We start from the raw sequence: 24,581 nt of genomic DNA, 5'->3' as shown, positions 1-24,581 counted from the left end.
TCTACCTCTGTTTGTTATCCATCTTGTTGGATCCTGCCTTTGTGTCAGCGGTGTGCAGATGCAATCTTATGCAGTTGTGTGTTTATTCAGGCACACCAAACTGAAGTGAAGGTGAAGTTGAGTTAATCTAACAAAGAAAGTGGATTAGATTGGTAAATTGCAGTGATTTTATTCCACATGGCCAGCGGGGCAGCTATAAAACAAATGCATAAAATGTTCCCTGGTGTATTTGCTCAAAAACCAGCAAGATCACAAGAGGAATGAACCAGCTGAAAAAGTCTGTAATGTGGATACGAAAGTTGACTGAAATAGTCATTTTAATTATTCATCTTGACAGCCAAGAACTCATGGGATAAAAAGAGGAGGCAAAAGTAGCAATATTTCTGATAGATAGGCTTTGGAATAAGAACCTACAGACTGATATGTATAATCCTGGTCTCTTACTGGTATCACTGGAAACCTTAAGTGCTCAGCAGCTCTGAAAATCAGCGCCAGATTTCAGTGAGTGCCTTTGTTTTGAGAGTTCTGCTGGAGTGCCTGCTCTAATGCATGCATGAAAAATCATTTTGCTGTGGGTGAACTCTCTCTGGGATGGAAAGTAGCTGTGAAGCAGAAAACATGGGGAGGATACATTTTTTTTGGCCCTGATAGTGAAGTAATGCCATACCTGTTACTAAGAGCTAAGATCTTTTAAGTGTTCTTACAAAAAGCTGCATAGACCTTATTCACGTTAACTAATGACTTACTTTATCTTCAGTTTTATCTCCACTTCAGAGAGCCAAATGACTCTTTCAACATGCTATTTTAACCACTCCTTTGTGTCTGCTAACATAGAGGCCTAATGTAGTCATCTAACATTGATAAATGTCATAAGTCAGTAATGTGCTGTGTGGCTTCCCCAGAATGTTTCGCTGTTGTTCTTACTGTCTGGATGCGAGAGAGAGCATATTTAACTTTCTTTCTGGATCCTTCTTTGGATGCCAGTGTGGTCTATCTGGTGAAATGAATATTCACAGCACAGCAACTGGTGAAAGGTGCCTGTCAAAATGTTAAATGTAAAAGGGCTTTAAAAAGATAGTATTGGTTATAGTAAACAGTAAAGTTTCAGTGAGTCTTTTTTTTTGTCTTTTCCTTAAGATCAGATTGTAGCTGGAAAATGTGTAACCCTAGCAGAAAAGATGTGGAATTCAAACTGCCAAAAAATCCAGTGGGTATTTGTTGTAATTTCTGCTGTGAAATAAATTGAGACAACTGGAAAGAGATTACCTACAATAGCACTTGGTTTTCGTAATGCTTTCATGGTTAAAACCCTGCTCTTCTATTAATTTTGCTAATAAATTAAATTAAAATGTTCTGCCAGCCAAATATCATCTCCAAATTGTTGAAGAGAACAATGAGTGACATGCCTGAGGCCAAAAAAAGAATGGCCGTCATACCTCGGGAGGAGATTTCAAGCATTCCTGGCTTTTAGAGATCACTAGAATATGCTGCTCTCTCCCACTGGGCCTCCCTCCTGCTCTGCTTGGCAGGCACTTTAATGTGTCTTAATGTCCCTTTTGTCAGAATTATGCACCATGTAGGCTCAACCTGCTGAAATGGTGTCAGCAGTACGGGATCGGGCACTGCCATGCCAGAGGAAGGAGGGTGGTCAGAGCGGGCAGTCCCCAAACTGACACTGAGGTCAGGCTTAGGTAAGTGCAAGGCACGGCTGACAAAAATGTGGGATTTTATTTTTATTTTTTTTTTCTGGGCCTGTCTGTTTTTTCTTTCCTGAAGGCTATCAGAAGTCCCCAATGTCATTAAAAGTAGCCTGTGTCCATCAGCTCCTGCAGTGGTGGCGAAACCCCTGCTGAAGAAGTCTGTGTCCGCAGGCACTGTGACCAGGGCTGGCGGATTCCCTGGGGCCATTGGGACGGATCTGGGGTCTGGTTTTGTGGGGATCTGAGTGTCCCTCTCTGTTCTGCCCTCTTGGTGTAAGGAATAGCCCCTACACATTTCCTACGCGATTTCAGTGAACTCTCGCATAGGATCGTTAACCTGTGTTGGCAGTAATTGGTATTGTGATGTCTATAAAATATAATTTTAACCAGATCAGAATATGCCTGAGGCCAGGATCAAACTTCTAGAGGCTGACAGGAAAAGAAGTTGAAGTGCTGACAAGCTAGCATAACGTCTAGTAAGCAAGAATAAAAGCCAATATATGATTCAAACAATGTGCTAATTAAGACAATATAGATAGTGAAAGCCCTGGGAAACTGAGGGAGGGCTCCGTTTCGTTCACAGCTTTGGAACAGCCAGAACATACCGTCCTTGAACTCGGGAACAGCAGCTTTTTGCCAAGGTAGGGGACAAGACCCTCTCCGGTAGGATCACTAGCTGGTCTTTACCAGCTTTGGCAAAGCAAACCCGCCAAAGCTGGATGAAATAGTGGAAAGTCCAAAAGAAAAGAAGAAAAGAGCATTTGCTTATTGTTAGTTCATCAGTTACCAAGTCAGCAGGCCAAATTAAACTAAGTCGCTTCTTTGCATTTGATGTACTGGGACAGATGATTATAAGATCATTTGGGCTGATTGTGTGGTGAGTACCACAAGAGAGACTACCCTGCTATTTTAGTCTAGTTTATTGTATGAATGCTAAGCTGAAATAAACTTCTGTGCTTAATGCCTGTAGGTGGGCACAATAGTTTGCTTTATTATAACATATTTGAAACGACTTCTTCATTGATGAGTGACTTCAGGTGTGAAGGAATCATTGTGTGTGCCATGCTAAACCACTTGGTGAGAAATGGTATGTTTGAAAAGTTTAGCTGTGGTACAGCCGGATGGATTTCATACTTTGGAGAGAAGTTTCTGATTTTATCTAAGGGGAGGTGGTCAGTTCTATCTACTTTCAAGCAAATTATGCACATCCTCAGGCCTGGATCATATCACACAGTGGGTCTGGGGGTTAGGTTTGGTCAGAGGCACATGTGGCTCGTGAAGGTTGAGAAACCAGCTTCCCCTCTTAAGAGTTTTTTCTGCCTGTTTTTAAACCATTCCTTTATTTCTAGGATGGTGAAGTCAATGACTTTATAAACCACTCTTCATCTGACTGCAGAGAAGGGATATCTTCTTCCAGAAAAGATCACTGTGGTATTGATGTGTCAGACAGTTCTCTCTTCACTGTTATTTAGAGAAAAAAGTGCAGTTCTGGGACATGCTTTTGACCATGTTTTGAGTAAAGGAAAAAAGAGGAAATGGATGGCGGGGGGCGGGAAGACTCTAGGAGATGTTTGGAAAGGACAATGCATGTAAATGAGAAACTAAGAGAACATTAGAGCTTCTGGAGTAACACAGAAATTGCTTCTGGGTTTTAATACGAAAGGGAGATCTTGTTGATTTTGTCTCTTTCAGGGAGTTTGCCTGGAAGAGGTCAGAGCTGTGCCGGGACTAGCAAACACTCTCCTGGTGGTTACTCACAAAGAAGTGAGACATTCCTTCTGAGCTGTCCAGGTTGCATGCTCCCAGCTTGAACACTGACGAAAATCATGTTGGGAGGAACCAATTTAGCAAAATAGACTCAAGTGGCATGTCCGTGGTTCCTGGGCAGGATCCTGTAATCCTAGATGGGATGGCACTGCTGCACTTTCCCGTTGGTTGCCCTTTTGTATTCCAGGGAACTATTTGGAGAAGCAAATACTGTTTGGCATGAGTCTGGCCCTGCATAATTTACATTACTATTATTGGATTTTATAGCACACAGAATAGAGACTCAGTTCTGAGCAGAGTATATGAAAACGTGGCTCCCATTTGTCAGTCCGGGTTTAATTAGTTGCGTTAGCTGCAGCAGTGAAGATCGAGCAAACAGAATGTGGCTACACACAGACCCAAACCATCAAGAAACAGTTGCTTTTAGTGGAGAGTGGTCCAGTTTATAAGCAGTTTTTGTGCTTCTTATTTTCTGTCAGTGTAAGTCTGGACTCTTATCGATTCAGACCAATATAGGGGAGGGAAATTCTCAGGGAGAGAGTCTGCACAGCTGCAGGTTACTGTCTGTACTGTCTGATGCTGCTGTTCCCAGCTGTCGTGTTAGCATTTATCCTAGTGCAATACTGTGGAAATAATTAATAATAATAATAATAATAATAATTAATAAAGCAAGAGAACCAAAATGCATTACAGTAGTTAGTGCAACAAAGCCCAGTGGAGTCAAATACTTAAACACCTGCTTAAATCTCAGCACATTCAAAATTGGGCAAATTACTTGCATTTGTGCCTGATTTGGGAGACTGATGCTCCTGGAATTTCTCTAGTGCATATACATCAGCAAAACAGGTGTAAAAATGCATTGCACCACAGCAGTAGCCTTCTACAACACTGATGTGCACATACAAATGACTGGGATGTGGGTGGGAGTTGCAGGCTCATAACAAGTTACCTTGGTCTCTGGCAGCAGGTATTTTCCTGGAACTGCAGAAAGGCCAAATTCAGACCTGAGAGAGGTGGCTGCAACTTCCTGTTGTCAGAAGTCAGATGTCAGAATCACAGACGCATACCCTAGATCTGAATTTGACCTTAAGACAATTCATATTTCCCATTACTGGAGAAACTGGAAGGATTTTCTTTTTCCGTTTTGCATAGAATGTTTTAAAGACAACATTTGTTTCTGGTGGTAAAACACAAGATGATATTAAAATCAATGCAACTAATCACGATTGAACAGGCAAGGTATAAATCAGGCTGCAGTCCATGAGAAATAAAACTTAGCTGTCACGCTGTAGGTACTTCTCAAGCATGAGGGGCTGCCTTTCTAAATAGACTGTATTTATTATGGGTGACTGGGTATCAGCATTCTGGCTCGGTTCCCTGTAGTAAGGAACTGACCACATTACTATTTGCAAACACAGGGTTCACTCAAGTGGTACTAAAAAGAGAAGAGGTGGGGCAAGTAGAGCTTTAAAAAGCAAAGAGGAGTCCGTCCGAGCTTGTACGTAAAAAGCAACTGCATTTTGGAGGACGGTACCTGGAGATCTCACTCCCTGTACTTCACTTAGAGCAGCGGTGAAGTTTTCTAAATTCTTTGCTTTTAAGATTTAAACAGCAGCTTTGCTTGTTGGGAGGAAAATGACAGCGATCCTTGCGAGTGTTGCTTTTAAGCTGTGTTAAATTTGTGGCAAGAGTGTCAGGCATTTCATACTTGGCTTCCAAAAAAAGAAAAAAAAAAAAAAAAAGAAACGAGAGAGAGAGAGAAAACGACGTGTGTGGGGAAGAAATCTCCCAGGAATTTCTTCAAGGTTGTAGTCAGACACAGTAAGGACTAAAGTGACAAGAAAAGCAAGGCAAAGATAAAACTTGGTATTGTGATAAGATGTCTGAGTGTAAAGCGGGAGATTGCAGAAACCTTTTGGGATTACACATGTTCATTTTGTCCTGGATATGACTGCGTACAAGCTAGTTCTTCTCTAGTAACAGTTTAAAAAAACCTCAAGATTATGTTTCTCTTCCTTGTTGCTTTTTTGCCAGTGGTTTTTAAAATTGGTTTTGTCAGCCTCTCAGCTCTGCAGCACTGGAACTGTCCTAATGGATACAGATTAAAGACTGAAAACTCTGCCTGTATAGGTAAGTAGCTGACCATTCACAGAATAAGAAAGCCGCATTTGTATTCTCTTAATTGAACTTCATAATTGTTAATGATTTTTTTTTTCTTTTTTAACCAGACTGTGTTGTACTGGCAGAATTGATAAAGCAACTTTTCAGTATCCCTTGCTTCTCATAATGAACAGAACTCATTTTGTTTAGTTTGTTATTCAGAAATCAGTCACTTGTGTGTCGGTTTAACTATCAGAAAGCAGGATAAAGATTTATATGATCATTAAGAGGTCTGAACGGAATGCTAGTCACTAAAATTCCTTTCCATAGCTTTAGTGTCTCTTTATTTTTGACACATCCACACATGTATTTGTGCTTTTATATGTGTATCATTTGTGCATGGGTGTATTTTTATATTTCTATATTTATTTATTTTAAGAAAGTATTTTTAAATATTTTTATATGTATTGGGATATACTTCGATGTGGGCTAGATAATTTTAAAAACTACTTGTTCTGTGTTCATACAGGTAGGTGTAGATGTGTGATAATGTATAATGAGTGTCTCATACAATACGTGAAACACAGATGTGTTTGATACAGCAGTGCTAAAGTCTGAGTGAGATGTATGATGCCATTATTAGTATAAAGATCCTCCAGTGACTCAGAACATGTGAAATGCAGATTCTTATTCTTTACCAAGTGTAAGACAAAGCATGACAGAACCCTTCTTTTCACCCTGCTACCCTGAAGGCCAATTTTCTGTATTTATTTATTTCTTTAGAAAGCCAGGGCCAGTGAAGTTGTGGGCTTTTGGAGCAGGAGATGAGGAAATTCCCTGGAAGCCCAGCAAACAGACCTAATACTTGGAGTTAATGCTTTTGCCTTAGTTGCTTGGGCTTCAGAGGCCCTGACTCAGTTCTTGACATGATTCCAGTGATTTAATAACAGGTGCCTTCTCTGTGTGCTCTGCCAAGAAATACCAGCTTGTAAGCAGAAAATAGAAGTATGCGTGTTAAATGCCCTCATATTGAGAGAGGAGGAGCTAGGCATTTTTTGTGTACAAACGACAGACTTGACCAAAGGTTTGTCAGAGAGCCAAACACACCTAGGGTACTTCGATGCTGATGCTTGAATACAAATGAGGAACACCCTCCTGAAACAAATCTCTATACTGCTGCCTCTTACTAATGCTTGTGTTGATATTATGGAGTAGTCTCAGAGTGCATGGACTGGGTTCCCTTTAGGCCAACATAAACCAGAAGGTGTACCCTAGGAGAGCATCTATTCTCATGGCTGTTGATAGCCATTTGGTCCACAGGCCCAGACTAGACCTGGTTCTCCATAACCCCACACTGAAATGTATGCAGTCTGTATGCCAGATCCTCAACAATTGTTGCACTTTACAGAGCCTTTCTATAGGTCCATGTTATTTGCTGATATGAACCTGGTTTCCATGAACTAATTAGGATGTATATTAGTTATGACTTCTACATTATTGGGTTGCCCAGTTGACACCTCCATTTCAGGACAATCCTCCTGAAATGAAGTATATTGGTTGGCTTTTTTTTGTAGGCCAAAATGAACTCTAAATATTGAAGTTCAAAGAGCTACGGGATTATTTTTATTTTTTAAGTTCAGTTGATTTACCTTGCAAATTAATGTGTATCACTCTTCCATTAATGGAGAAAACTTTTGTTGAAAATTAGATGTTTCAGTTGCTCTACTAGTCTTGGGGGGGATTCTAGGTAAAACACCAAAACTGAAGGACTGAAGGGACAGTAACTCAGCAAACTGTGTAAGAAGTAGTAATAGAAGTAGTCTTTTGAGTAAGAGCTGACATTGCTATGAGCTATTTTGTGTAACATATAATAAATGAAAAATGAGGTGTGCTAAGGTATCTTTTTATTAGAGATTTGCAAGGGATTAAGAAAAGGCAAAGGTTTGAAGTGAAATATCAGACTGAAGGATACTTTGATGGCTGGATTTCCCCTCTTCTCTGTGCTTGATGCTCAAGTTCCCTTCTGACCAGAAGATCGGATGTATGATATTCTAGTTCATTAATTACGTGAGATGGAGGGTGTGCAGTGGAAGCAAGTGGTAGGAAGCTGGGGGCAGGCTTTGAAGGTAATAGTGGGGATAAAAGTGGTGAGTGGGAGACATGACTCATACTACTGAACTGTGAACAATGACAGCAAGCTGAACTGTGGCTTGGCGACCGTTCTCAGTGAGCTGTAATAAGTATACCAATTGTAAAGTGTTCTGTGTCGTCCGTGACCGTGGTGGCATCCTGCCAGCCCTAAGGGCTACCCTCAGCTGAGAAGGTGCCTGCTCTCTGTTAGAGAGCTGTTACAGGCAACACTTGCTGTGAAGTGTTTTTCTAACTTTTCTAGATTCGTTTTTCCATACTACCACTACAGATGAAGGTCTAGGCTTTGCTCTTCTTACGTTGTTAAATATCTTGCTTCTTAATTAGTTCCTTTTATTTCTTGGGGTATTCAAAGATCAAAGGCCTTCTCATCCTGTGGAAGGATAGTGAAATCCAACCCTAAATGTTTCACATAATTTTATACAGTTATTTTAAGAGAGATTATTTGAATCCTGACTTGGTATGCCAAGAGAGGAAAGGCCTTGAGGGGGGGAGAGGGGCACGTAGCCCAGAACAGCACAGTTTATAAGAGACAAAGTATGGGAGAACAAATCATGAGGTCAAAATAAGGCTAGTCTGGTGCATGAGCATATCCATTTATCAAAAATTTATGATACTATTGGAAGCATTTCTGCAATTCTTGACATTGTCATCTTGATTTAATCATTTATTTTAAGCTGATGTAAAGACTGGGGACTCAGTTACCATTCAATGACTCATCTTCCTTAGACTCTAGTGAAAACAGGACCTTCTACCTCTAAAAGAAAAATAATCTTGGCCACACAGTTCTTCCTGCAAGGTAAAGATGCATACATAGTTGGTACTGGGACAGCTTCTGTTTCTAAAATGTTTGACCATCTAAGCATAAACGGTACACCAGGGGATGGGTCTTACGCCTGTTGGAAGTAGTTGATTGTCCCTTCCTGAAGTACTGCTTTAACAACACTGTGTTTTATAATGGTATAAATACCAATATATATATAAATATACTACATTCATGGTATACAGATGCTTTCCTTACTTGAAACAAAAATAAAAATCCCCAGATGGCAATGTTTATCTGAAGACACCCATAGAGCAGCCCCTCGCATTACTGATTTTAGATTAGACACTAGTGCCTGTTAGCCCTGGGCTACCCAAGGTAAATATATTTATTTTCTGAATACTGAAAGGCAATATATAAAAACGCTGTACCTTGGCTTCAGGGCTGACTTTAAGTATTCATTTTGTAAGCTTTCAAGGTGAAGAAAGATAGTTATTTAAAAATCAGAAAACAAAATTGTAAAAAACAAACACAACTCACACTAGTAAAGTTGTACCTAACCATAGATCCTTAAATTCTGCAGGTCTCTGCTAACTTCTGACATTATCTGATCAGCCCTTGTCACTTCTTCAGGGCTAGCATGCTACACGTTCCTACAAAGCTAAAGGCTGCAATTGAAGGTGACAACTGCAGCTATCTAGGTCTACTCTTTTAGTCAGATGCTTCTTTCTGTGTCTCAAGCTTTCCTCCTTTCTTTCTTGCTGTTCACGACTCTCCTGTCATAGAACACTGGTTTTATGGAATATTAAATTATTCCTATTTGTATTACGTCTTTAAATTCACCTTAGTTAGCTAAGTCCTGGTTTTAGTTTGCTCCATACAGCCTTCTGAAGACACACTGTTAAGACCTCTTATGTTGTACTCTGAAGAATATGAAATGTCAAAACCTTGCTGATTCACAGCTACCCTTTCCCTGCAAGTATTGCGTAAAGAGCAATAAGAGACAGTGAAATGAGGAGCTGTGTTGTCTACCCCTCTCATGACATAGCTTTAGGGATAATCCTTTTGAAACCCCACTGTAACCCTATTTTTCAGAAGAGATGCAGTCGAAGCATGTCTGCTTGCTTCTTTTCAGTAGTTGTCTTCCATCTAGCTCACTTCATATTCCATTGCCTTGGGGAAAAGAGGGCTGAAAATATTGTTACCAAATAACAGAAGGGAATTCTTCAACATGGGTCTGAGCCCAAAGGCCAATTCATGAGAAGATTCCCACTGAATTCTCTGGAAATTGGATCCAGCTGAATGTGGACGAATACTATCCTTAGCTGTAAGAAACTGCATCAAAATAGAAAGGGGGTAAATATGTCACAAGAAATGACAGAAATGGCATCATACTACACATGAAGTTTAATTGTGAAGTGGGCTGAGGAGTAGACTCCAGGGCCAGTGACTAAGACTCATCAATGTTTTTCTCATTGGAAATGAAAAAATGTCTTTTTCAGTGGAAAATAGCAGATATTAATCTTATGTTCTGTTTTGAGCAAAACCCTTCTACTTTCTAGTATCTAATTTGAAACCTGCTGGAGCTGGATGACAATATTTGCTGATGCCTTTCAAAAAGGGACAGATAACTGCATCATGAAATTCGTCTTTGAAAGGCAAGCCAATAACACTATGTTGAAAGTTGAACTACATGATCTGGGAAGTAGAGGCTCACTAGAACTACATTTTTTTTCAAATTTTTGCCTTGGATATGATTTAGAAATTACTTATTTATGCATACAATTTATTTATAAGGTAAAACAACAATAACAAAAAAGTGTATTTTTTTTCCCCATTCTAGTGGCCGAACTCTTGAGATCTGAGTTCAGAAAGGTAGAAAACTAACGATATCATAGGACTTTGGGATCTTTTTTCCATTTTTCTTCAAAATGTTTACAAATGGTTTCTGAATTTGAATTCAATTCTAAATTTGATTCTGCTTTATGCAGAATGGCCCTGAACTGGAAGAGTCCAGGAGCTAATAAACACCTTATTGCATTCACATTATATTTCTTACCACGGTATAGAAGCACTCCACAGCCTCTACCCTAGCAAAAACTGAGAGTGATTAGGTTGTACTTTGAACCTCATTTAAGAACTTGGGAGCAGAGATACTGAGCTGTGCTACTTCTATCTTATTGTGACCTGCTGGTAGCTGGAGCATTTGTAACCCAGCTGAAATTTCGTGTTCAACTTTGTTGAAAAGATTATGGTGGTGGCTGGGTATAGCAGATTGAATTCATTCCCAGTTCAACTCCACAGGAACCATGTTTGAGTGAAGTTGAGTGTGTGTATGTGCACGTGTATATTTTATGTACATAATCTATGTGTTCGGGGCTATAATGAAAGGTGGCCTCTGGATCCCTGTGGTTTCTCTGTGTCCCTGCCAGGCATACTAATGCTTCACCTTCTGCAATCAGAGCATTTCTCAGGACTCTCAACAAAGTGGCATATTTATATGCAAAGTTATTGAGGGCTGCCAACATCATGATGACATGATTCATCGTTTTTGCTGATTCTCAAGGCATTTTCTGCATAAAGAAGCCTTTGAGAGCTGAGCAGAACCTCATTCTTCCTTTCAGAACTGGCTGTCAGGGCACTGCAGACAGCTTTTGTGTTTCCTAAGCCGATTTCTTTCACAGGGTGAAGTTCCCACTGGGGGAAGTGGTTGCCAGGAGACATAAAACAGCCACAGCAGGATGCGACTGTGTGCTTCGCTTTGGCACAAAGAGTGCATGCAGGTGAAGGCATTGCTACTATTGCTACTTTCACCTGATGGATGGTTTTATGGTCAAATTCTCCTAAGGTTTTTTTTTTTTTTTTTTTTTTTTTTGGCCTTCACAAAATGTTAGTTTTGTAGACTCATATAGCTTAATGCTGGAAAAGACCTCCCTGTAAATCACAGGCCATTGCCCAGTTACCTTGGTGCATAGCTCAGTAACTTGTGCTTGGTTAAAGCACGTCTCCCCATTCTGGCTTTGCCTGGAGACCATCCACTGATGGTTTTCACAACTTCACAGTTTTTCTTGGTAGCTAGTCCCCTTAGTGAATCACATTTTGTGTTAAATGTGAATTGAATTTCTAAATTGATTTCCCTGGCTTCAGTGCTCAGCCATCGGTCCTTGTTAAGTCTTTCCTGCAAAAGATTAAACTGTCCTTTAGAAAAGCTGATGCTTTTGCTTTGTGAAGACCCTTGTACACTGTGATCAAGTCCTCTCCCAAATTTCTTTTTGATAAACTAAACAGAGATATTTGTGTCTCACTGAAAAGTTATTTTTCTTACCCTCAAACCATACTTTTTAACCTTATTGTATCCACTTTCTAATTTTTCAAGATTCTTTAACAAACTATATCTGAGAAATACAAGGAGCATTCCAATATTGTCTGACCACTGCCGTATACAGAAGTAAAATTGTTTCCCCACTGTCATTCATTTCTCCTGTGTGTATATGTATTTTGATTTGACTTTTCTTGTCCTGTAACTTGCTAAGCAGTCAGATATTTGTCTAGAATGAATGCAAATCCTCTTTAAAGTAAGCAGTCTTCCAGATACAATCTGCAGGTCAGGCCTATCTTTTTATTCTTATTTAATGTACTCTATTGTGACTGAATGATAGTTCTTTCATTAGTGCTTCACATTGCTTTTTCAAATGACTTCTGTCTTTAATAATCTTACGTCTACACAGTTGCCTTTAGCACCCCTAATTGTGATTTCCTCAAAGGAGTAACATCAGGTTTATTTAACAGGCCACTATTGTCATAAAAGTTATATTGACTGACGTGAATTATATTATAGCCTTCATCAGCTGAGTCTTGCCCTTGTTCATCCAGCTTAGCTAACCAGTTACTCCATTCAAAAACCAGTGCTTCAGGGTGAGATACAAGCCGTGTTCGTGTCCACAGACTCCTTCACATCTCTGTTAACACTGACAGCAGCTGTGACAATGAGCTGAGGTCACCAAAGCACTCCTGTATAGGCTATCAAAGAGCTCTTTGATTTTAATGACATCCAGGCAATGTCAGCCAGGAGTGGCTGATTTTAAACTGGCAACCTAGAACTCCGGGTTTCTGTAGCCCATTGGCAAACTTCTAAACCATCCAAACCTTTCTGGAGGGCATTTGGAGGAGTTACTCCTTTAATCCATGGAGAATGGCATGTGCAGCCCTAGTATGTGTGGGAAAATATGCTCCTGAAAGCTGATTTTGTGAAGAAGATTGGGGTTTAGAATTAAAGTGCTTTATGGAATTAAGTTGTTGGAAGTGTTTCTGTTTTACCTTCATACTCTGATCAACAAAAATCAGTTGCACGTGGTCTGATTACATCTTGTATGTTGCCACATTGTTATGTGCTTTTATTTATGTATTGTTAAATTATTATTGTTGTCTGCTATATGGAACATACATTGTGGAAAAACTCTGAAAACGCCACAGAAACATTCCCTAAACTGTACAGATACATTAAATGGTTGTAACACATCCACAATCTTTAACAACTTTGATATAAGTCTTCACCAGGAATAAAGACAAAAAATGTTCTAAGCTATACATAGAACAATACATATCAGTAGTTCTCATAACGGTCTGGTGTCCTCTAGTGATTTAATCAAATGTGTTTCTTGAAAAGAATTCATTTTGGTTCCTTTTTCGTGTATGTACAAATGCAGATTTATGCTAATGACAAAACCCAGAAGTAAAGCCACTGACATCGAATAGATCCTGGGCAGGGGAGAAGCTGCTCCTCAGAGCATCCTTCACAGTGGTTGTCCAAGAAATACACAAGGGTATGGTACTCCAGATGCCAAGAACCTCAGCAAGCTGCTATCAGATACATTTGATTTCGGTAGGATGTGAAGTTTCTTTGAGCCTTCCAGGCCAGCCATCTGTGGTGCTGAGTACTGCCAAAGGAGTCAACTTCTTTCTCCCTTAGTGTAAAATGTGCTCCTCAATGGTGACATTTTTTGGAAAATGAAGTCCTTCCTTATCATATTTATTGTCTCAAACTCTAATAAAACACCATAAATACATCAAATATCTTCTAATTTCCAAAGGTTTTAGCTTAATCTATCAGTTAAAAGTCAAATTTCTAATTAATTTGTTTGCTATTTGTTTGCTGCTGCCTTGGTTTGTTGGTTTGGGCTTACTGCTCTCAGAATGTAGTGGTATTTTTTTTTTTAATGTTTTGTATGTGTTTTTGAAACTTAAAAGAACTCAGAAATGAGCTCAAGGTGGAGCTCAGTCCTGTGGCAGTCTGTTTGCAGCTTTGCTGTTTTGCAAAATTTGGTAATTTATTTGTAAAAATGTTATTGTGGAAAGAGGGATAACAATAGAAGGAAGCAGCTGCAGGCAGCATTTGCATAGCAAATGATAATGCAAATAACATAAATTGTGTACGAGATAAGTCTGTTCCCTGTGTTTGGGCAATCAGAGACCATTTGTGTAGAGTGTCCAGACACAAGGGAGAATGGTAATTTCTAAAAAAATTACATATAATAACTGTGCATGTGAAAACAAGCAAGGCAAATGATCCTGAGACCAATGCATAAAGCAATACAGATATTCTCCTTTCCTCTTTTAATGATGAGAACTTACATTTTCTAACTAGCTTGTTATCAGCTTTCTATGCCAATGGTATTCTTTCTGTTTGCTTTGTACTGTTGTTGCTCATCAAGTTGTCCTGATTTGTTCAAAACCACATTTCAGATATTGATGAATGCCTTGAAGGTGGTTTGGGAGCCTGTGGCCAAACCTGTATCAATGTGCCAGGGTCCTATATCTGCTCCTGTTTGCCTGGCTACACCTTGGATATTGACAAACGGTCTTGCTATGCGAATGGTAAGGTCATTTTCTGTTTGGTGATTAAAACAGAGCTTTAGAGTCTTGGATTTATTTAGCAGTTGGCATTATATTTTGAAGTGAGCCATGCCTGTCTGGTCTCAACTCACAATGCTGACTTAGTTTCTGGACAGCAACTGGGGTGCTTTGGTTTGCTGATGGAAAAACTGCCTCTCCTGCTGTGCAGGTAGGTGGCAAGAGTGGAAGTGGATGCCACAGAAGAGTGATGGTGAAGAATGGAAAATATAGTGGTGGAAAGAAGAATGAACAAACAAAAACAAATAAAACCAAATGAAGACTTCTTATTCAGTAAAGCTACTCTCTCTCTGTTTTCCTCTCCTTACTACTTCCAGGAACAGAGGGCAATGCATAAGGTCTTGCTACTGTTGAGTCTTTTGGGCTGTTGGCATTGATGTCTGTCTAGTGTATTTAGGTTAGGGACAGTGCTGTGAAATGTTAGGCAGGAAGCCCTTACTTTAGGTTTGGTCCATAGGAAATAATCACAATAAACATGAGTGCTACTGTGAGGCCTTTCCTATTGTCCCAAAAGTTTAAATTGATTTTTGAACACATAAGCTGCATCCAAATTTTATAAGCTTTTAGCCCTTCTGAGGGGAAGACATCCATAGTTATGGTCTCTGAATAACCTTAATTCTGTTCTGCACTGATGCTACTCATAGAAAAAAAGATCTAGTTAGATTTTATTAATTGTTTTAACTTTATATTGCATCTAGAATATGAGGTGGGAGTGCTCTGAAGTTCACCTCTCCATTTTGGTTTCCTGAATGTCTGGTTTTGGTTCCTGTCTGGGATATGCTAAAACTCCTTTCTGGTCCAGGAGTTCAGGTTTTCTTTTTCTGTCTAGTGTTTACCTGGAACTCTCCCTAATGTGGAGATAGGATATGGCAGGACAGGTTTTTGACCCAAGAAGTAGGAGATATACTCCAGTCCCTCTGGGTGTAGCCTCTGGGACCATGTACAACAATCAGAAATATTCTTTGCAGCTCCCAAATTTTCACCAACAGAGTTACCTCAGTCAGCTCCTAGAATCACTCTTAGTGATAGCAAAGTATGACTTTTTTTTTTTCAGTCCTGCCTAAATAGGTTTAGTCCTTTAAATGGATTTTTTTGTTTAAAGAATATTTTCTAAACTCTTCACTTTTGAACTGAAGAGATACAAAAACAAACCTGTTAACTTACAACAATATTTCTGCTCAGCTATCTTTCAAAGCATAATCCCATTTTATACATTATTGGAAGTTTTCAACCTTTTTTTTTTTTTTTTTTAAGTTATTACTAACCTTTATAGCACCAGAAGTGATGGATCAGGAGCTACCGTGATGGATAAGGAACCCTATCCTTATGCTATGTATAAATTCTTCTGTTGGGGGTACACAAAGTGATATGTCCTCATGTTTTAAATACTGGAAGGTCTTTTATGCAGGTGTTGTTTATCTGATCATTAAACCCCTGATAAAATTAAGTCCCAGATCTGGCTCGCCCCTCTGCAGTCAGATTTGTTCAGTCCTCATTCACAGGTTCCTGGTGGGAAATTCAGAGAGCGGAAATGAAAAAAACACAGTATAAAAATGTTCTTGGTCAACTAACTGGCAAAAATGCTGGCAGTACAGCTGTCAAATTCCTGAGATAAATCAACCTTGCTACACTTCACCGTTCATTTACATAAAATAAGTCTTCATAGTTTAAATATTCTCACATGGGGTTTCTCTGAACAAATAGCAGCAGAAAAAGGGAGACACTAACATCCCAGAAGTAGCTGTTATAACTGGGTAATACCTTGAAAACTCCAAATGAACACCAGTGTATTAGTATAGAAGTCAGAAAGCTGACCACCGTCCTTGTGAATAGCAGTAAATTACATCCTGAGTGCTCGTCAGAACTTGTTGTTCACCACAGAAATCAAACTTGGTCCCTTTCCTCTGCTGTGAAGGGGGTTGCATCAAACAACCTTGCAACCATGGTGAAGGTATGGCACCTGGCTAAAATTTGTAGAAATGGTGTCAGCTGAGTTTAAAGCCTTATGTTTCATGTTAATAATGAAGGTACTTAGTTAAAAGGTTGCAAAACTGATTAATAAAATGAGTTTAGTTATCAAAAGCATATGTGCAAGGAAATTGATTTCAGTGCATCCTTGATGACAGCCATCCCTGGTAAGCAGAGAGTTACTTCTGCATTCCTGGAAAATCAATTCAACAAGTGATTAGATGGGTTTTAAAGCTGTCATTCTGTTGGATCTATATTAATAATTGTATTTCAAAGTTGCCTGACTAGAGCATTTTTTGTGTGCCATGATCTGTTGTTTCAGGCAACCAGGTTATAAATCCCCCCAATTACCAACATAATGGGACTTTCTTCTTTGAATGTGGTTTTAGTGGTAAATTGAAGACTGAGCTATGTGTTCTGAGATATAATATTAGAAAAGACTAAAATGTGGCTGGCTACCCAAAAACTCCTTTCCTCTGCTACACACCATATAGATAGATATCCATGATATTCAAATTACCTAAACAAAAAACATTCTGTTTTGGAAATGCAGTTAAGTTTTCCTGGATGATCTTAACCCTGTCCTGTGATGATACCCTAAAAAATAACAAATAAGACTTGATAAAATTGGTTTAGTGTAATCTGCAGCCCCACCAACCATTATAACCCACTAACTCCTTCCATAGTTACCACCTGGTTTTAAGGCCATGATAAGGCTGTTTGGCCCATCCTAGTTGCTCATCACTTCAACCTTAATTTGATTAATAGAGTTTGGGTCATAAATGGATTGAGTTTTTCATTTTAAAATATTTCATGTTAACTTACTGATATGCCTATACCTTTCAGTCAGTGTGAATACAATTTTTGTTTGTAATGAGTTGCTGCTGTTGAGCTGTAGGAGTTTCAAGTAAGGATCCTTTGCTTTCCTCCATCCCTCTATGTCACAAGAAACCTCCACATTTTGTAGCTTCTTCCTTTGCCCTACCTTGGGATCTTCAGTTTCCCTGTTTGGACAGTTAAAGTGAGACCCCAGCCCATCTCTTTGTGAAAAGTTCCTGCTACGGAGCAATAGTTGGAATTGGTCTTCGTCTTGGAGATGCATCCATGGCATAATTTTTCTAACATCTGCTGGCATGCATGTGATGGTTCTTCTGACCTCTGACTAGGCTGTAGGGTTTGGAATTAGTGGTAACAACTTTTTCTGCAGTCTCAGTTTCATTACTCATATTTTTTAACCTAAAAAATTCTCAGCAATAAACGTGAAGGGACCATTATGTTTACATCATATTGACACTCTGTGATGTGTTTGGAAAGTCATCATTAAATATGAGAGAAATGGTTAGATCCTGAACTTTTCCTAGTATAATACTGATGAGAACTTAATGTAATGTAGCAAAAGCACAACTTCTATCTATTAATAAGTTTCTCATTTATTTATTTTTCTCCACACCAGACCCTGTACCATTCCTACTTTTTAGCCATGGAAGTGCCATCTTTAGAATTGACACTGAAGGGACCAATCACGAAAGATTGGTGGCTGATGCTGGTCTGTCAACACTTATGGACTTTCATTATACAGAAGAGAAAGTGTATTGGGTAGACTCAGAAAGGCGACTTCTGCAAAGAATTCACCTGACTGGCGCAAAGCGAGAGGTAAAGTTATTAGTTCTCTGAAATTTTCTGAGTTCCTGGGCATAAAACCCTGTAAAAAAACCACCTGCTCTTTAGGTACAGTTCTGGAGTTCCTGTTCATTGGTTGTCACTTCGGACTAATTAAACAGGTTTTGGTGTTGTAATAGTTCTAGTCCTGAGTCTATGCTGTTTTACTCACATTCACAATACACGTAGTGTTTTCCATGGATCAAATGAAGGGGAGGATATTGAGACAAACTGAAGCTTTGAAGACAATAATACTTCTATCAATTTTAAATTAATTGTTATGGAAATTTGTCTTCCAGATTACTGTAACTCAAACTGGCACAAATGGTATGCGTGGAATGTGCTTGAAATCCTACTCTTTTTTTTCTCCAATCTTTTAATGGTTTCTATGGTTGCATAAATGCTTCTTTTAGCACTCCATCTTTTGTTCAGAAAAAAACTGTGCAGTTCATTGCCTCTGGCTGATTAAAAGGGAAGACAGGCTGTTGTTGCTGCACTTTAGTGCTGTGAGAGCCTTCTTTTGTTGGAGAGAATTTGCAAGTGTTGTTGTACCCATGTGGAGTCTTAACTGATATATTTTATGCTGATTTTTAAGAATCAGGGTCCAGCAAAAGTGTGTTAGGTTTTCCCCCATCTGTAACAGTGCAGGTCTGGGTACTTCCTAGTTTGTGAAATGTAGGAAGAAGTTATAGCTAAAAGATCAGTCCAGTGTATCGCTGATGGAGAACAGTTATCCATTTTTTAGGGAGTTACACAGCTCAGAAGGGGTATGTATAAGTGCAAAGACCAAATGAAAGTGATTAAAGAATAAGAAAGAGAAGTAACTACAGGTCTGAGAGAAAATGAAGCAGGCAGTGGAATGAGATGGGAAGCCTCAGTCTAGCACAGTAGTCCCTATACTGAAAGTCAAGCCTAAATTATTACATATGCTTCTTGCAAACTTGTTTTTTGCTTGTTTACAGAGACTGTGTTACATAGACAAAGGCATTTCAGGTTTTGCTATTGACTGGATAAATCAAGACATCCTCTGGGCCAACAGGCAGAAATCAACCATAGAAGCAACAGACATGAATGGGAAGAAACGCAGAGTTATTCTAAGAAATGTTGGTCGTCCCACAAAGATTACCATTGATGCAGAGCAAAGGTAATTTTAACTAGGTTAGTAATTTCATGAAAACGGTCTCAAAATATGTCAAGTAATAAGACTGTGGTTTCTAAGGATACTCTGTGCAGTGTGTTATCTGTATCCCAATACCTCCTTGACCGTTGACAAAATAGGCTAAAATATTGACAAGTATATGAGAGAACCAGAGAAATGTGTGAGAAAAGCCCATCAAAGTCTAATGCAGAATCTATACCTATTGGTCATCAGGGAGAACTTTGCTAGTGAGGACAGCTGAGGGAAAAGAAGCAGTGCTGGTCATTTCTCGATGAAAGTTTCAGGGTAACAGAAACTAGAACTGGAGCACCAAGGGCTATGATGCCTGCAAATGCTGGGAGTCCCTTGTGCTCCAAACGTGGCATACTTAGAATGTTAATTAGTATATTTTCAGGAAAAACAAACAAACAAACAAACAAAAGTTCCTATTTCCTCTGTTCCTCAGTAGCTCTGAATATTGATTCTGATTCTAGAGTTGCTGCTTTTTGTTATCAGTAATTTGACCTTCATAAAGATGCTTCTTTCAGCTTCAAGCCATTTGCAGTGAGAACCATGGCTAAATAAGAGTTTTGGCATCCTCAGAAGTTATTGATATGAATTTTCACAGTGGTCTCTCCATGCTAATTTCTCTTGACATGTAAATCTCTTCAAGTCTGTGAAAATAAAAGATAAGGAGACTTTGAGATGCTATGGTACAGCAAAATCACATTTTTGTTGCCACTTTTAACTTGCAGTAAGCTTGCTCTGCACTGTGGAAAAATATTTTAATATTAAGACTTGTGTGTATTTTCATATTGCATTTATACATAAAATAGTTTTCTGATGATAGTAATATTAGTAGTATTCCTTGGAGTCTTGTCATTTGGGTAGGCTTTAAAGACCTGAACATCAGCCTTTATATATATATACATATTGCTGATTTGCTTTTAATATAGTACTTACCAGTTTTGGAAATATTCACGGATCCTTAAGTCCACTGTCAAATGCCACAGAAAGACATGTTACAAATAGCATTATAAGAGTGTATTTGCTGAACTTATGCAGAAGTTTGTGGAGACTCAAGTGCGTATATTCACCTAGGTGTGATTCACCAAGCACTGAAGCTGTACTTATGTGCTTACTGAAAGACCAGTAAGCCAGTAATGAACTGTAAAGAAAGTAGGCTCCAAGGAGTCTAACATCATTTTTATGTCCTAGTGCATTTTGCTTGTATGCAAACTCTAAGGGCTCTATTTTTAATGTGAAGTGAATTTAAAAAATAAAAAACAGTAGGTTTATCCAGCAGATATAAACATGCATTAAATCTGATTACAACAGTGTCTTCCCTAAAATATGTGCAACTCTTAAGTAATGAAGGTCAATATGATATCCTAATAACAGTTTTTCTCAAAGAAAGGGTCTGGATAAGATTATTAGCAGTGATAAGATTATTTTGCTACTAATAATGCAACTATAGCTATAAGATTTATATATATATGTATAGAGAGAGAGAGAGAGAATGGTGTTTAGGAATGATGAAAAGTAAGGATTCAAAATAAAGGGAAAGAGAGGGCAAAGAAGATAAATGCTGGCAATTACTCAAGCTGTTCTCTAATCTTTTTTCTTCTGTCTTTCTGTTTGTTTATACCATTTTATGTCCACATGCTGCCTTGCAAAAGATGTGCACAGAGACTATAACCACCTTCGTTTCTTAGTTTCCTTATTAATAAAAAGTGAATCCTAGCATTTATCCAACCTTCCTGATCACTGAAATTTCTTAAATAGCAGGTGTTATAGAAATGTAACTAGATATTAATGAAGTGCTTAAAAATGGCAGTAGAAAATTGGACTGTTCTTGTGGCCATATGTTTTTGCCTATACATTAATAATATATGATAATTGTAGACCATGTAAAAGTGAGGAAAAGCCATGGGCAAGGACTGATTCTTCCTACTTGTTTAGTACAGTCCCTTACCGGTGAGATCTAATCCTGTTTTTGGCCTTATAACAATAGTTTACATAAATATAGAAAAGCTGACTTTATGGCACACTGTTTCATACATATAAATCTTTTAATTTTGTGAGGACAAGGCAAAATCATAAAGCTTCCTGGAGTTTTTTGTGCAAAAGTATAAGAGACTAAAGCAAATAATCTGAACTCAAACCTTAAAAAATAAAATATACAATAATGACGGGTAACTTGCCATGTTGGAAGGAAGAATTGTTGCTAACCTTAGTCACATCAGTAAATCTGGGTTCTGATCCATGAATAACCTGAGCTATAAGTAGCTTCAGTGCATAACTGATTTGGGTATTGGAGCTGCATTTTGACTGTCTTAATTCAATGACAGCATAGTCTGGCTGCTATAACCAGCAAGAAGGTAGAAATAAATGAAAACAATAATAGACATGGTATTTTTAAGTTAAGTACCACTGTGTGACATGTTGGACTAGAATTTCTGGAGATGGATTCCTCCCCAGAGGCAGAGGGCAATGCACAGCTGCCTCAAAGACGTGCCTTTTCCTAAGTTTGCAGGAGCCCCCTGCAGATCTGAGTGGTTATTCCAGTTTCCTTCACTGACTGCATGGCTGAACAAAGCAGAGAGAGAGACAACACCACTTCATGGTTAAGCTGGGCTGATTCCTGCTTGACCTACATGAGATAAATTTCAAATACCTCATTGCTTCCTGAACGGTGTCATAGAGTCCCTGATAGAAACTTGTTTATTAAAACAAGAAAACAACTGTAGCAAAAATGTAATGGTAACTGTACTTCCATTAAACAGACAATGCTTTGTTGTCAAAAATGTTTCCATTCTTAATAGAGTTATGTTAAGGGAGAGGTATATGGGGTTTTCCTGAAATAGGTCAATGTGTATTGAGAAAGCCTTTTGCTTTATGATTAGTTTTGGTTCTGGAAGCACTGTGGTAAGACTGAAAAATTCTGTATACAGGAGCAACTAAATAAGGAATGTGTAGCAGTGATATGATCTTGTAAACATATACATATATTTTTTCCAAAACACGCCTCTCTTGCCTGCAGGTTGTTATTTTGGTCATCTGACAGCACAGTTTCCAGTATATACCGAGCATCTCTCAATGGAAATGATGTGAGAAATATTTTAAGAACCACAGAAAAGATAAAGGCCATCTCACTAGACTTGGTTGACATAAGGCTCTACTGGATCCAGCATGACCATGGGAAGGAGATTTCCCATATTGGATCGTGTGACTATGATGGAGGAGCCGTTCATTTGCTTCAGAGTTCTGGCCGGTGAGTTTTTCTGAGTTTGTCAGAAATAAAACACTCATTTCCTGGGTATCCAAATAAAAGGAAGACTTTTATTTTATCATTTTATAACACCATGAGGAGTACAAAGTGTAGCAGAAATGACGTGTAACTGTAGATCTAAAACTACAGATTTGAAAATGGAAAAAAGACACTGTTGCAGGGATAATACTGCCACTGAGTACTCCATCTTCTAAGCTAGCAAACGATAACCACTTAATCCTCAGAAATCCTCTCTAAATGTTTATTAGTGGCCTTTTTCTGCAGATAGAGAAGCCAAAAGCAGAGAGATTAAATGATTTGTCCAATGTCACGGTAGGTCAGCTCAGGTGTCTGAGCTATGCTCAAGAGCTTGAGCTCCACCAGGTCGTTCCTATCCTTCCCTAAGCCTGTTGTCCTCCTCAGCTGTTGGTCAGGGAGGCTTGGAGAACACCCTGTGCTCAGGCTCTCCAGCAAACGTCAGCAGATGTGGTGAAAATGTCCTATACAACTTTTGTGTACCCCTCTGCTCCCCATTGCCTAGCTGAGCGCGCTCCTGATGGGAGGGATGCCCATCAAAAAGGGCACTGAAAACTGAGAGACAGGGAGACTTACCTGGCCTAAATCCTTCAACAAAGCAGGTGCCCATTTTAGTTGCTGGGTTCAACAGGCTGCAGGGTGATACCTAGGCTTTCCGTGTCAGTTGGGTCAGTCTGGAACAACAGTTCATGTAACTGGTGAGAAGTGCCCACCAGTTTGCAGGTGTTTCTTGCAAATCTGCAGATTCTGGACTCTGGGGCTGTCTCTGGCACTTCATCTGACTGTCATATATACCTATAAGATGACATAAGATATATATAGAGGAACACAAATAAAAGGTATTTACAGTGAATTGACTGAACTCAATGGTCAGAAAATGTATAGTGAGTAAATAGACAGGGATCAGGTAATGTGCCATCTCATGTTGTTTTCTCTCTGTTGCAGACATCCGTTGCTTGGTATGTCTCTCTTTGCTGACCACCTGTACTATTCAGAGTTGAAATCTGGTATGATATGGAGAGCCAACAAGTATACTGGAAAAGTTGTAGTCACAATTAGCCTGAAACCATCATTTTTTCCACCAGTGGAGATAAAAGTGGTGCATCCATTTCGACAGCCAGGTGCAAGAACAGATCTCCAGGATTTTGGTAAGTAAACTGTAATGATACAGCTATATTTGTGAGAGTAATAATGTAATACACTCTGATCTTTTACAGTAATATTTTATTTTCAGCAAAATGTGTGCTGAGCATGAACTACTCATGTCATTAATCTGAATATATGTGTAGACGAATGTGTTTTTCTCCTTGTCTTTTCTTTTTTCTTCATTTTTCCTCACAAATATATTGTTTATACTTTGCTAGTAAATGCGCAGAGAGTACAGCTTTTTTTTTTTGCCTTTTTTTTTTAAATTCTTTGTGTAGATTATCTTCATCAAATGTCTATTCTCTTCTGGAAGTTTTAATGCACTGCACATCTAAATACCTCCAATTGATTACTACGGCACTGAAGTTTTTTAAGAAGTATGTAGTGTGCCCTGCAAGTGATAGTGCGAAAGTGTCAGCTTCACTTTGAAAAGACTGGATTAAGAGTCATCCTGTTTGAGACAGACCTGAAGTTTCCGTAGTAACTATCAAATGAGAGCCTTAGGTGTCTTTAATTACTATCGGTTGCAGCCTACACTGTGAGGTGTCCATGTCACTGCATTTCACCGTGGGATCAGGAGGTGAAAGTAGTTGGCTATGGATCGCTTACCCTGCCTGAGTATTCCTGCTGAGGCAGTAGGAAGCGGGAGGTGCCCAGGGAAAATAATGTCTTGTTCTCTGTTCTCTGGAAAGCAGATGTAGAGTATTATTGATTTAATCGAACAGCCTTTGTCACCAGTTTTGCTTTGACGTGAAGAATTGAGCAAACAGAAGGCAGGCATCTGGGAGTGTCAAGCAATGATTGCAGAACTCCGAAGTGAAGAGTCTTGGGTTGCCAGAGGTAGAGGTGGTATAAAAACATTAGAAGAAAGCAGTGTGTGTTTGTATGAGCAAAAATGAAACTGTGTATGTCTTGCTTGAACAATTTTTAAATACCTACTGTATTCATCTTCACCTTTCTACTGTATTCGGCTTC

The 24,581-nt window shown here is 39.0% G+C and overlaps 1 protein-coding gene across 3 annotated transcripts in view; it reads left to right on the top strand.

Moving 5' to 3' along the window:
• The first annotated feature begins 4,861 nt into the window (after positions 1–4,861).
• EGF (epidermal growth factor) overlaps positions 4,862–24,581 on the top strand; it is a 61,725-nt gene continuing 42,005 nt past the window's right edge. For 2 of the 3 annotated variants that reach the window (XM_080592119.1, XM_080592117.1), the window contains exons 1-6: positions 4,862–5,597; positions 14,221–14,352; positions 17,810–18,009; positions 18,978–19,159; positions 22,197–22,427; positions 23,406–23,608. In XM_080592119.1, the coding sequence (XP_080448245.1) occupies positions 5,471–5,597; positions 14,221–14,352; positions 17,810–18,009; positions 18,978–19,159; positions 22,197–22,427; positions 23,406–23,608 (1,075 nt within the window). In that variant the 5' untranslated portion in view covers positions 4,862–5,470. The remainder of the gene's footprint in view (positions 5,598–14,220; positions 14,353–17,809; positions 18,010–18,977; positions 19,160–22,196; positions 22,428–23,405; positions 23,609–24,581) is intronic. The other variant, XM_080592118.1, reaches the window with a different exon arrangement.

The sequence above is a fragment of the Anser brachyrhynchus genome, assembly GCF_964034855.1.
Source record: "Anser brachyrhynchus genome assembly, chromosome: 4".
Taxonomy (NCBI): domain Eukaryota; kingdom Metazoa; phylum Chordata; class Aves; order Anseriformes; family Anatidae; genus Anser; species Anser brachyrhynchus.
This window is presented reverse-complemented; position numbering and strand designations above follow the sequence as displayed.